The sequence below is a fragment of the Callithrix jacchus genome, chromosome 10 (genome assembly GCF_049354715.1).
Source record: "Callithrix jacchus isolate 240 chromosome 10, calJac240_pri, whole genome shotgun sequence".
In the NCBI taxonomy this organism is placed as follows: Eukaryota; Metazoa; Chordata; class Mammalia; order Primates; family Cebidae; genus Callithrix; species Callithrix jacchus.
The window spans coordinates 79,416,086-79,428,618 of record NC_133511.1 but is presented as its reverse complement, the minus strand read 5'-3'; the positions used below and the strand labels follow the sequence as shown (position 1 = coordinate 79,428,618).

General features: G+C 37.2%; 1 protein-coding gene across 26 annotated transcripts in view; it reads left to right on the top strand.

Annotated features, from left to right (window-relative positions):
• The first annotated feature begins 1,512 nt into the window (after positions 1 to 1,512).
• BTBD10 (BTB domain containing 10) overlaps positions 1,513 to 12,533 on the top strand; it is a 75,653-nt gene continuing 64,632 nt past the window's right edge. For 10 of the 26 annotated variants that reach the window (XM_078340603.1, XM_009007711.5, XM_078340605.1 and 7 more), the window contains exon 1: positions 1,513 to 1,683. Coding sequence is in view for 6 of the 26 variants with exons in the window: in XM_078340587.1 (XP_078196713.1) it covers positions 2,150 to 2,258 (109 nt within the window). In the remaining 20 variants the exon portion in view is untranslated. Of the gene's footprint in view, positions 1,684 to 2,037; positions 2,259 to 12,533 lie in introns of those variants that run through there. The other 16 variants (XM_035265878.3, XM_078340595.1, XM_035265874.3 and 13 more) reach the window with 4 other exon arrangements.

The following is a 12,533-nucleotide window of genomic DNA, read 5'->3' as shown; positions in this document are numbered from 1 at the left end:
GGATAGTAGGGTAAGCCAATTAAAACTATAATATACATATTACTTTATATGTAATAATGTGAAAATAATGTGTCTAAAAGAAGGTGAGTGGAAACTCTATAGCAAAATACCAGAGCCTTTCTTTAGAAAAGGACAGCTTCTGTTTTGATATAAGATAATAGTTCCTGTTTGACAGAACTTCTTAGCCCTAACTTAGTCTACAGAATGACTTCTCTTGAGCACAGCTTCCAGGAGAAAATTTTGACAATAAATCAAGTCTGGTGACGTTTTTGTTGTTGTTTTTGCCTGAGAATTTAATGAGTTTCTCTGTGAGAATACTCGAATCACAAAATTCCTATTAGATTGCTCTTATGGAGACAACTTGAAAGATTATTGGCAATTTCCAATTTAGTAAAATGTTGGCTATAACAACTTAGTGAATTATGAGGATAACCTGTTTCTCTTAGGTTTCTGACATCTAAGTGTCCTTACAGGAGGAAGATGAAGCTCGCTATCCTATAATTGTCCAGCTCAACTGCTCATCAGCATAAACATTGATTTGGAAAAGACTTTGGGTATCACCCGTAGGAGCCTGGGAATTTTCTCATCCGAACTAAACAGTGATTAAAGGTTTTTCAAGAAAGTTCTTGCTGCAATATCTGTTTTCATACACCAATCAGGTCATCTTCCTCTTTGCTTCCTCTCCGTGCAACGCCCTTCCCTCTCTTCCCAAAACTGGAGAACTTACTCATGCGTAAGATTCAGCTCAAATGTCACTCCCTGGTGAAGGCTTTCTCAACACGGCCCTGGGAGCAGCCGGTTACTCCATGTCTCTCCCAGAGCTCACTGCAAGCAGCTCCCCTTTTATCAGAGAATAATGGGATTATCTATTTTCCTGTAGGTCTCGCCCCCAGGGTGTAAGCTTCGAGGACGGAGACAGTGTCTTTTAAATTTTTTCCTGTTTTTATTGCCCAGCCAGCCCTTGTAGGTGACTCTCGAGGTTTCACAGGAAGCCAAACTGAAGGAATGCCAGTTGGCACACAAGTTCCCGCCAACCGAGCGTTTAAAAATAAGCAGCGGGGAACACTAGAGAACAGTGGGTGTCCCTCACGACAACCGCCTCTCATCAATTCCGGCCGGTCCACGCGACAGAAGTGATTTTGGAGTTTGATGAGGAAAACGCTTCCCTTAAAGAGTCCCTGCGTTATTTCTCCGACTCTGTGACCGAGACGCTGTCCGCTTTCCTATAACGGTGACGGAAAGCCAAGGGGAAAACGTAGGATTCAAAGGTTTAAGGGTAACAGGCCTCAGACACTCGGGCTCGAGGCTGATTCCGAGCTACTGACTGTGAGGAGAGGTCGCGCGGCGCCTTAGTCTCCGCGCAGCCAGCAAGGAGGCTGAGAGCCCACCGGAGTCCGCCGCGCCCTCAACTGCCTTCTCCCTCGGTGCCCCGCCCATCCCTGGGCGGAGAGCACCGTTCTCGCGAGAAAGTGGCTGGCCTCGCCTCTTCGGAGAGCTCTCGCGAGAAGAGGCGAGGAGCCGGCCTGCAACCTGCCGGTGCGGCTCTGATACTCGCAGCTGCCTCAGTGGCCGCCTCCACAGCCACCTCCACAGGGATCTGGCTGAGGAGGAGTGGAGGTGTCACCGGCCTCGGATTTTGCTCCAGTTCTCTGTGGGCACCGAAGAGGGACTGCAGGTTCGAGAGTGAGTGTACTCAGCTGGGGAACTCGGCGGGGGCGGCGCGGGAGGCTGGGCTTGGCCGGGGCGAAAGAGGAAAGGGTCGGAGGGCGAATCTGGGCGTGAGAGCCGAACTGCTGTGGCGGTGGTCTGGCGGCCGGACCCTCCTCGGGGACCGTGCGTGGCGTTTTAGGCTCCGGCCACCGGCACCCAATTAGAAGAGACCGGGATGGGGCTTGAGTTTTTGGGTTGCAGCTTTTGAGTTACGAGTCCGGAGGCCTTTCCTGCGGATGAAGGCGATACCCTCATCCCTTCTTTCCAGGGTGGAGGAACCCCGTGCCCCGCCCCTTCCCTGTCATCTCCTACGGACGCAGACTTCCTGAGGAGGGCGCATCACAATAGGGGATAAGGTGGTGGGAAGCCTCCCTCTGGGTGAAGAGTGAGACCCCACTAATGTGCTGCGTGATTTTATGCTGTTAACCGTTTTTCACGTATGGTAAAGCTTTGTTTTCCCAAAACTTGCACGGAAAAGGTTCTGATGTCTTTCTTCTTAAGATGCAGGTGCCCTGACACCCTTATCTTTGGGAGTGGGGCGGGGGAAGGTGAGACATCGTTTAGTAATTTGTTAGTGTGGGCTACTGTGACTGTCCCTGGGCCTCACAGATTTCTTGCTTCTCCTTTCTCCTCTGTATTCTGAGTCCATGATGAAAAGTCACTTGTCCAGACGCGCTGAAAGATAGAGCTTCACTTGCTTGTGGCTTTGTGCACTTAGCAAACAAGATTATTTTATGAAGATGTATTATATTTCAGAGTTTTCATGCTTTTTATTTGAATTAGCAATCTTAATGAAACAGCACACGATATTGATTGTATTTGGACAATTGAGTTCCTTCCCGCCTCTATCCTCCCAACCCCCAACTACACGAATTTGACCAAAATCTTTTAGAGAGGGGGTTAGGAATACATTTTCAATGAAAGAGACTGTAGAAATCGGAATAAGAGATTTAATAATGCAGCCATAAGGGCCAAAAGAGTTGAAGGGCAAAAAGATTGAAGTTCAGGCCTGAAACCCAGAACTACAGTTGTCATTTGAATATAAAGCTGAAAGCAGTAAAATACTTGGGATGGGATTTGAAAGTGGACTAAGACTGTTAAAAAAAATGTGAGAAGCATTATTTCTGATGATGTAAATGTGTTTTACAAATTTTCCCAAGATTTCTCAGCGTGTGTGACCTAACTGCTATTATGTCAATACGTACAAAGTAGGAGGGGAGGTTCTGAAGCATGGAACGTGGTAAGGAACCACCAGAGAGTAAAGTAACAGTGTTCAATCAGGAAAGCTTTTAGTGTTTCAACGATGTTTTTGTGTTCTTTCACCATTTTTCTTACTCTCAAAAAAGCTTTCAAATGGACTTTTATCCCTCTGTAATGATGTTACCCTTCCCACGAGTCTGAATTTTCTTCTTTCAAAGCTGTGTGAATTTTTAAAATTATTAACTATCGATTTGCAAACCACTGTGGTCTTCTTTTGTTTTTTTATAATAAGTGACTTAGGGAAGTATGGAAGTGATACGGTAAATATTATGCACCTTTCAAAGCCATAGCATGAGCAACAAACTCACATGCCTTCGGGTACTAGTCAGATAATTAAAATGAGGGAGCTGCACTATGCCTTATCAGAGAGACATCCAGTTCTCAGGTCTGCCTAATCAGTGCCATATATGAATATGGACCCCATCCTCAGCATTCTCAAGAGAACCCAGAAATCTAGATTTTTGCATGCAGTGTCTTGCTTTTTAATAATATTGACAACTGTTGGCATTGGGCACATCCTGTTTAAAAAAAAAAAGAAAGGAAAAAAATCTTGACAATTAAACCATTAAAAATACTTTGCGACTGAATCAAACCCAAACCTGTCTATAGTTGTTTTCGGCTCTCCAGTTTAGAAGCTGTACTGTAGATCAGAATTCATAAATTTTATGTCTCAAAAAAAGGTTTAAAGCAAGTTTGAAGTTTCAAACTTAAGGGGTCTTGGGAAAAATGTCACGTCTAATTGTAAACAGTAAAGTTTAATGGCTGTTAAGCATAGTAGGGCAAATTGAACTGGGGTTTACTATACTGTTTTAACTGTGAAAATAACTGAAGAAAAAAGTCACAATATTTATGGTTTAATAACTCAGTTCTGAGCAAAGCTGATTTATAGGTATCTTGTACAGAAATTGGATTATTTAGAAGCTCTTTATTGCACTTGCAGCTAATATATAAAATTAAATACAAGAGATGCTCTACAGTCCATCTCAGGATTTGAATGTTTATTGTTTTCTCTGCTATCCCACATTGTCTTCCTAGGCATGACTTTTACTGGAATTAAAATAACTGGATTTTATACCATGCCAGATGGAGGTTGGAAGGGTTTGGCAACAGGATGGAAAGAAATAGCTGGAGAAAGTGTGATGTGAAGCAAACACTCTTGTGCCCCTCCCTTACATTGTTCATTAAAAGATTGATTTGTGTTTTTCTTGTAAGAGGAATAGGTACATTAAACTTAGTGCCCTATGCATAGTAGAGTTTAATAACATGAGTGGAATTGACCTTTGTGGATTAAGCCTCATTTACCCATTAATGTGAAGTAATTTAAGCACATAATCTGATTCATACCTAGTTGGGTTGTGGGGAATGAGAGTGCTAGAGGTCAAACCTAAGTGAGAGATGGTTTTTAGGTGTATAGAGGGCAAGTTGAGGGTCCTCGCTGGGGATAAGGATGACAGGAGGTTAGGTTAGGTAAGGGAGAGAATTTTGAAAAGGAAGATGAATTGATTAAAACCCATTTGTGTATTGTGCAGTTTTACAAAGAGGTCCACCTTTTATAGTTAAATGTATCATAACTTGTTCAGAGACTACATAGAATACTGGTTTTTTATCAGGACTGCTTTGGGAATTCGCAGACTTGATTTTCTTCATTTTAGCTCAGTCATCTCGGGTCAAGCTAGGCTTAAAAACTCTTCATCCAATCCCTCCTTCTCTCTGACATAGGAAATGAAAGAAGAGGAGATAGTATTATGTTTATGAGGTGCTCCTGTTGAAGAATTTTATAATTATTTCTGAAGAATTTGTTTTATGTTTGAGAAGATTGCGCTTGTTGAAGGGGGAACCACTGTTTTTGTCTCTAGTTGTTTCTACCATGACTCATAAAGTAGGAAGTTCTTTTTTGGAAATAGCTTTCCCCCTTCTATCCATCCCCTGAGTTGCAATCCCAAAGGAGGATTAGGGGAGGCTAGGGAAGGGATTGAGTATACTTTTGTTTGGTGCCTTATGATTCAGTTTTTGAGACTCTCGATTCTTAGGATATACATTGCCTATTCATTTGTATGGTAGACTTGTCTGAGCAGACTGGACTACTATGAGTGAGAAGGAAATGGAACATCTACAGTTCTGACTGGGTAAGTTTAATTTGCAGTTGAAGTAATAAGGGATTTTTTTCTCATTGAATTCAGTTATATTTTTATTGTCATCTATTTGAATTCTTTTTGTTGTTGATTCTGAACTGAAAGTAAGGCAAGTTGGGAAGGTACAGATGTTACCTTCTGTTGTTAATGGAAGAAGAACTATTAAAAAATTTTCCCCCTTTTTAATAGAATCTTCATCAGGGTTCAAGCCAAGTGTTGCATTTCCCTTAATGTGTCTTGCTCTGGTTTACTTTGGGATCTTTGAAACTGAGAACTAGTTTGCTAAGACTGTATCAATCTGTAACTCAAAGATGGAAGGTGAACAATCAGAATTCAAAAAGATGCTTTCTGATAAAGGATTAAAAAATAGGCAATGGGAATACAATAAGCTGTGTATTTGAAACAGTAGAAACTTGAACATAAAGAGGAAAGATTTTAAGTTAAATATGCAACCTTATGCACAGATTTCTCAAGATTGTAAGTTACTGTTGCCAGTGAAAGCATCTTTCTTCACTCTGTTAATAGTTTAATTATGTTATTCTGTTTAAAAATGTAAGGTGTCTGATTATATGGTGCATATTTTTAGTCTTTGTAGTTGAAATGAATGATCTATTAGTAATTTTGGTGGCAAATTGAAATTATTATTTAGTATTTAACTGGGAAGGAAAGTCTTTTATAGTGAATTACTGATTGAAGTACTTGATTAGAAACTATGAAAAATACTTTTCTAAGGTTATTTTATTTTATTGTCTTGTTCGTTTTCCCCTCCACCCACAGAAGCTGTAGGAACTAAGGTCATTTTAAATCATAATCATACTTTTCTTCTTGAAGTGTCTTATTTATTATCATTTACATCTGAGTTTAAAGCCCACTGTTAGCTCTATGACATTAATGTTAACCTATCTGAGCCTTTGTTTCCTCACATGAAAAATGTATATAGAACACAATTGTCAGGGATTTTTTCTTTCTTTTTTTTTTTTTTGGAAATGGAGTCTTGCTCTGTTGCCCATTCTGGAGTACAGTGACATGATCTTGACTTACTGCAACATCTACCTCCTGGTTTCAAGCAGTTCTCCTGCCTCAGCCTCCCAAGTAGCAGGGACTAAAGATGCAAACCACCATGCCTGGCTTTTTTATTTTTTAATTGAGATGGGGTTTTACTGTGTTGCCCAGGCTGGTCTCGAACTCCTGAGCTCAGGCAGTCTGCTCACCTCAGCCTCCCAAAGTGCTGGTACTGGGATTACAGGCATGATCCACTGCACCTGACCAATTGTCAAGGATTTGAGGAAGAGATGAAATAAAGTATATAAAAGTGCTCTTAAATAGTAAAATGATATATAAGTTATTAGCACTTTGTTCTGTGTTTAAGCTCAGGAAATAGCATACTGGCATCATTGCTGCCTTCTCCTACTTCTTTATCTCCAGTGATCTTGAAACATATTCATCAGTTAAATGTACATTCACATCTGGCTGTCTCATTTGGAGAGGACAAGTTCAAATGACTATTTACAGCCTTGCCAATATCACTCCTCCTTTGGAAATTACAAAGCTTTTTCTTTTTCTTTTCTTTTTATTTGGTCGATAAGCATTGAACAATAGGAAGCTCTTTTTCTTGTTTTTCATATATTGGCTGATATATCTGATATTCTGTGTAATATGATTCCTAGGTAGAAAAGTAGGCAAAAGGGAAGAGATTAGAGTGAAGAGAAAGATGGTGTGGCATTTTAAAAATTGTCTTTTGGGATACTGTTATCTACCTCTAAAAAACCATTTTTTATTAATTTGGATTATTTTCCTGTAAAGTATTTGACTATTATTGCTTGTAGCAGATGAATAGAAAATTATCCTATTCTATTTGTAGACTACATGAAATGTCAGCTTAAAAATAAATGTCAACCTAGGAAACCAAGTGGGTTTGGAAAAAAATAAAAAATAAATAAAATACCTGAGAAAGAATCTTGGGTACAAAATTGTACAAGTGTGTTTATGATTTTCTCATTTTTGGGTAGCACACAAATAGTGCTGAATTGTTTTAAAGGTAATCATTTTATTCAGGACAATTTATTTTATATAATGCAGGCTTGAATTTGATTTTTCTTACATCAAGATAGCAAGCAATATGATCTGGTTTTTTTTTTTTTGGCTCTTCATTTGTTCATTTAGAATTTTCTTATAGAAGACCATAACCTCCTGTAAGATGGTTAACTGCGAGACATTCTTGTTTCTTTTTTAATTTTCCAAATTGTTGGAGTTTTTCTTTTAAAAGAGAATAATTATTAGAGAGACTAGTAAGATTATGAAACTGTAATACTGAAAGTAACTTTAAAACCATTAATACACCAATTTTTAGAAGAGAAAACAAATACAAATCAAGCCCCTTAACTGATTTTGATCAAAGATATTTGCAGGCAGTAAGATGGCCGAGACTAGAATACAAATTCACAAGTCTTCTGATTTGGAGTCGTTTGTTCCAGTGATCCCCGTAGTGGGTTTCATGTGCTTCTGGAGTTATATGAAAAACTTGTTTATTGTGCTGTACAAAGAAAGCAATAGAACTTCTATTTCTTTTTTACTGTATCCTTTTTAAATTTCCATTTCGTGTGTGTATGTACTATTTAGACAATACTGGTGTGATAGTATATGTGCATTGTTTATAAGTATACATGTATGCAGCTGTCTGTGTTAGTTGAACTCAACATGTTAAGAAAAGGACAAACTGCCATATATTTTAAAGTGGTATGACATCTTTAATCATTTTTGCTTCCCTAGTGAATTATATTATTTAACAGTAGACTGGGCCTGGCATGGCGGCTCATGCCTGTAATCCCAGCACTTTGGGAGGCCGAGGAGGATGAATCACCTGAGGTCAGAAGTTCAGGAATAGCCTGGCTGACATGGTGAAACCCCATCTCAACTAAAAATACAAAAAAATTAGCTGGGTGTGGTGGCAGGCGCCCGTAATCCCAGCTACTTTGGGAGGCTGAGGCAAAGGAATCAGCTTGAACCCAGGAGGCGGGGATTACAGGATTACAAGTAGTTAGGATTACAGGCACATACCTTCACACCCAGCTTGACTAGCTGTTAATTTTGAAATTGTTTTATGATGAGTACTTTGAAAAATTTTCTATAAAAATGGATTTCTTTGGAGTAATTCCTTTCTGACTGTAAAAGCAATGTATATTATGAGCAACTGGGGACATTTAGCAAAGGACAAAGAAGAAAATGGTACCATAGTCCCATGACTCAGTGATAATTGCTTCCAGTCACAAATATATATGTGTACACAGATACATACATACACACATGGTTATTACATATACCACTATTTATTTATTTGGGTTATGTAAGTCACTGCATGGTTTAAATATCTAAAGTATATCAAAAGAGAACTCAGAAATCTTGATTACATCCCTATTACCTTCACCCGCATCCAGCTCTGCCCCTATAGGTAACCATTGTGATAAATGTCTTATTTATACTTTGAGTTTTTCTTTTACAAAAATAAATAAATATATGTATATTTGTCTTTGCATATATGTACATATTTTTAAATTTTCCCTTTATGTCACAAAAGGTAGTATGCTGAATACAGCTTGTTCTGTACCTACCTGTTTTTTTTTTTCTTTTTATCATGCGTGGAATTAGTGCCTTTATAGCTGTTGTTGTTTACCCTAAAAATGTATCTTTGATATTAATCTATATTAGTATATGGAGATCTTTCTTTTTCTTTTTTATCGATGCATAGTAGTCTATTGTGTGGATGTACATAGTTTATTCAGTTAGCTCCTTTTGATGCACATTCAGATTGTTTTTAGTCTTTTACCATTACAAATAATGCCACAGTGAATATATTTGCAAATATTTTTGGGATATTAGTGGAGTTGTATCTTGTAAGTAGGAGTGGTAAATTTATGTGTAATATTGTTGGATATTAAAAATTCCTCCCTACAGGGGTTATATCATTTGTGTTTTTCTTTTTTTTTGAGGGGGGGGACAGTATTTCACTTTGTCACCTAGGCTGGAATGAATTGGCATGATCATGGTTCACTGCAGCCTCGACCTCCCAGGCTTAAGTGATTCTCCCACCTCAGCCTTCCAGGTAGCTGGGACTACAGGCATGTGCCACCATGCTCAACTAATTTTTGTATTTTTTAGTAGAGATGAGGTTTCACCATGTTGCCCATGCTGGTCTCAAACTCCTAGGACCACTCAGCTTCCAGAGTGCTAGGATTACAGGCGTGAGTCACTGCTCCAGGCCCTCATTTATACTTTTCATTGGCAGTGTATGCCAGTATTGAGAATGATTTTCCACAGCTTTACCAAAAGTGTATATGGTCAAAATTGGAGGTGTTAATTTGCATTTCTTTTATGAATGAGGTTGAACATATTTTTATGTTTAAGGCCATTTGCCTTTATTTTTCTGAGGATTGCCCATTTGTTTTTGAAGTCTCTGTTTTGGAGAAGAGAAGTTGTCTTTTTCTTTCCTTCTTTAAGGAGCTCTTTATATACTGTGAAATTAGCCCTTTTAATATAAGAAAAACATTATTTGTTTTTAAAACTATTTTTTCTGTGCTTTTTGCAAGTAGTGGTGCTTTTCATAGGCAAATAGGAAAGGCTTTCCCTCCTTCCTGGTTGTCAGTGAAATCAGCCATATTTTTTCTAGTATTTGTGTGGTTCCAATTTTTACATTTAGATAGTTTATTCATTTGGAGTATATCCTTGTATGTGATATGAGGTATGGATTCAGTTTCCTGTTTTCCTGAGTGTTTATTCAGTTGTTCCAGTACCATTTATTAGTGTCTTTTTCTCAATGACTTGAGATATCACTTTATCATATATTGAATTTCTTTATGTTTTAGAGCTCTGTTTCTGGACTTTTAATTCTCTTATATTGGTTGGTTTGTCTATTCATGTACCATAGACTTTTAATTATTGAAATGAGCCTTAATTCAAAGATCTTTGAATATAAGAACATTTTAAATTTTGTTAAAATGGAATATTACCTATAATACTGAGACACACAGATGTGTAAAGTATTTCTTTGTGAGCATGTATTTTGTTTCAGGGCAAATTTTAGATTCCTTAAAATGAGCCCTTAGAGGCTAAATAACTTCTCTGGTGGAGAAGGTTCTGGTGTTTCTGCCTCTAATTATGAGGGCAATATGGTAGCTACCAGACACATGTGGCTATTTAAATTAATATTAAAAATAGACAATTAAAAGTTTAATTCTTCAGTTGTAGTCACATTTCAGGTGCTCAATAGCTACATGTGGCTAGTGGCTGCTTTTCAGACAATGCAGACATAGAACATTTCCATTACCATGCTGTTGAGACAATGGAAAGTCCTGTGGAGCAGTGCTATAGTCTAGAACTTGAATTGTATTTATTAGATCCTTTTCTAGCCTGCTGAATTGATGGCTGATAGGCAAAAATCTGAAAGGAATGGAAGGTAAAGGGAATAATGAATAGGTCAGAATAGAACAGCATATCTGAAAAAGCATAAAAGCATTATGGAAGGAAAATATTGTTTAAAATATTGTCTGACTTTGTTTAAAGGTTAAGGAGTTGCTTCTTAAGAGTTGACTATAATCTCCTTCAATTTAGGCATCAGCTTCAGGAGGATTGCCTGTATTAACTGACATTATGTCAAGGTGTTTCTGGTTTTGAAGTCAACACTTTTTGGTCACAGTAGAAAAGTAAAACATCGTTATTTCTTTAGGATATTAAAAAAATGTGCCTGTTGAGTTTTAAGAAGGTAGCCTATGAACAGTTCTAGTTATTTACAGTGCTAATCATGTAATGTAGATACTTTGTAAATGCTTAAATTGTGGAAAGATTTTTAAACATTTATTGAACTGTTTGCAATAGGAAGGAAACAAATGAGTAACACTTCATTTCTTGAAGTGTTAATGCCTTGATTAAAGAGTCAGCAAAATTTGAATAGAAATTCTATAAAAGGGATAAAATTAATTAACACAAAGATTTATTCAGATCATGTCTGGAACATCAAGGGTAGACCAAGCTGACTTTGGAAGTCTTATATCTTGGTCAATTAGAGATTGTCCTTTAAATAGACAACAGACCCTACTTTTAATGGAAATACCATGGAGTTTTGTTAAATCTGTTTGTTAATCTCCTTAGCAGTTATCAAAATGCCTGAAAGGTGCTAAGTACTCAGTAAATAGATTCTGAATGAAAGAATAAATCAATTTTATTTAATTTTTAAAAATCTTTTTAATTTTTAAATTTAAATTTTATTTGATTTTTTATTTTTAGACCTGGGGGTCTCATTGTGTTACTCAGGCTGGTCTTGAACTTTTGAGTTCAATCAGGCAATCCTCCTATCTCAGCCTACCAAGTAGGTGGGATTACAGGTGCATGCTACCATTCCTGGCCACTTTGATTTTATATGGTGAAATTAGATACATAAAATTTGATCAGTTACAAAAATATCCTGAATAAAGTTCTCAGCTAAGCTTGCCTTGTTTTAACTGTAACAAATCAGAAAAGGACAAGTCTTAACAATTGAAAGGGCTTCTGTGAGATTTAAATAGGCATATCTTTGAGGAATATTTTGGGGAAACTTAGGGCTTGTTTGGTAAAATCTTAAAATATGTTTCTAGGGATGTTACGTTTTCCATCTTTTATCCCCACTATCTTGATGTGTATTTCCTGAGGGCATTAGAAATTGAATTATTACAATTTTTGCCCATTTGAGAGTGAGATTCACATGATTGGTTCTCTTTGCCATAACTAAAATGTGGGTATAGGTATATGATGGTATTAAAGATGGCTTATAAATCTTTGTAATTCTTATTTCCTCTGCACTAGTGAATTTTATTAAGTAAAATGTCCTTCAGTTTCTTTCTTCTTAATGTAGTTAACATTTTATAAAAGCTTACATAATGTGTAGCTAGGTTGTGGGGACACAAACATGAATCATACTTTGTTCTTGCCCTCAAGGATCTTATAGTCTAATGGGGGACATTTGGCAGAAACATTTTCTATCAAATAGTATGAAGGAATAAAACAAAAAGTAAGTCTCCTTATTCCAGCATATTTTCAGAGGCAACTGGTTGTAGTTTTATGTGCTATTTCTAGACATTATCTTAACATATACAAGCACAGATGAGTGTGTGTGTATATATGTGCTTAATTTGTTAATTTTCTTTTTTTCTGTTTTTTCTTTTTCGTGTGTGTGTAAATATGGGATTACATAATGCATATTTGTACCTTGCTTTTTAGCTTAATAATATGTTTTGAAATGTTTTCTGTATCAGTATCTATATAGCTCATTTTTACTGGTTGCATGATATATTTATGTAGATGTTTAGCTAATTAACTTGATGAATATTTAGATTGGTTCTAGATTTTTTTCTAGGACAAATAGTGCTATTTATCATGTCAGGGAGCGAAAGGAGATATATTCAT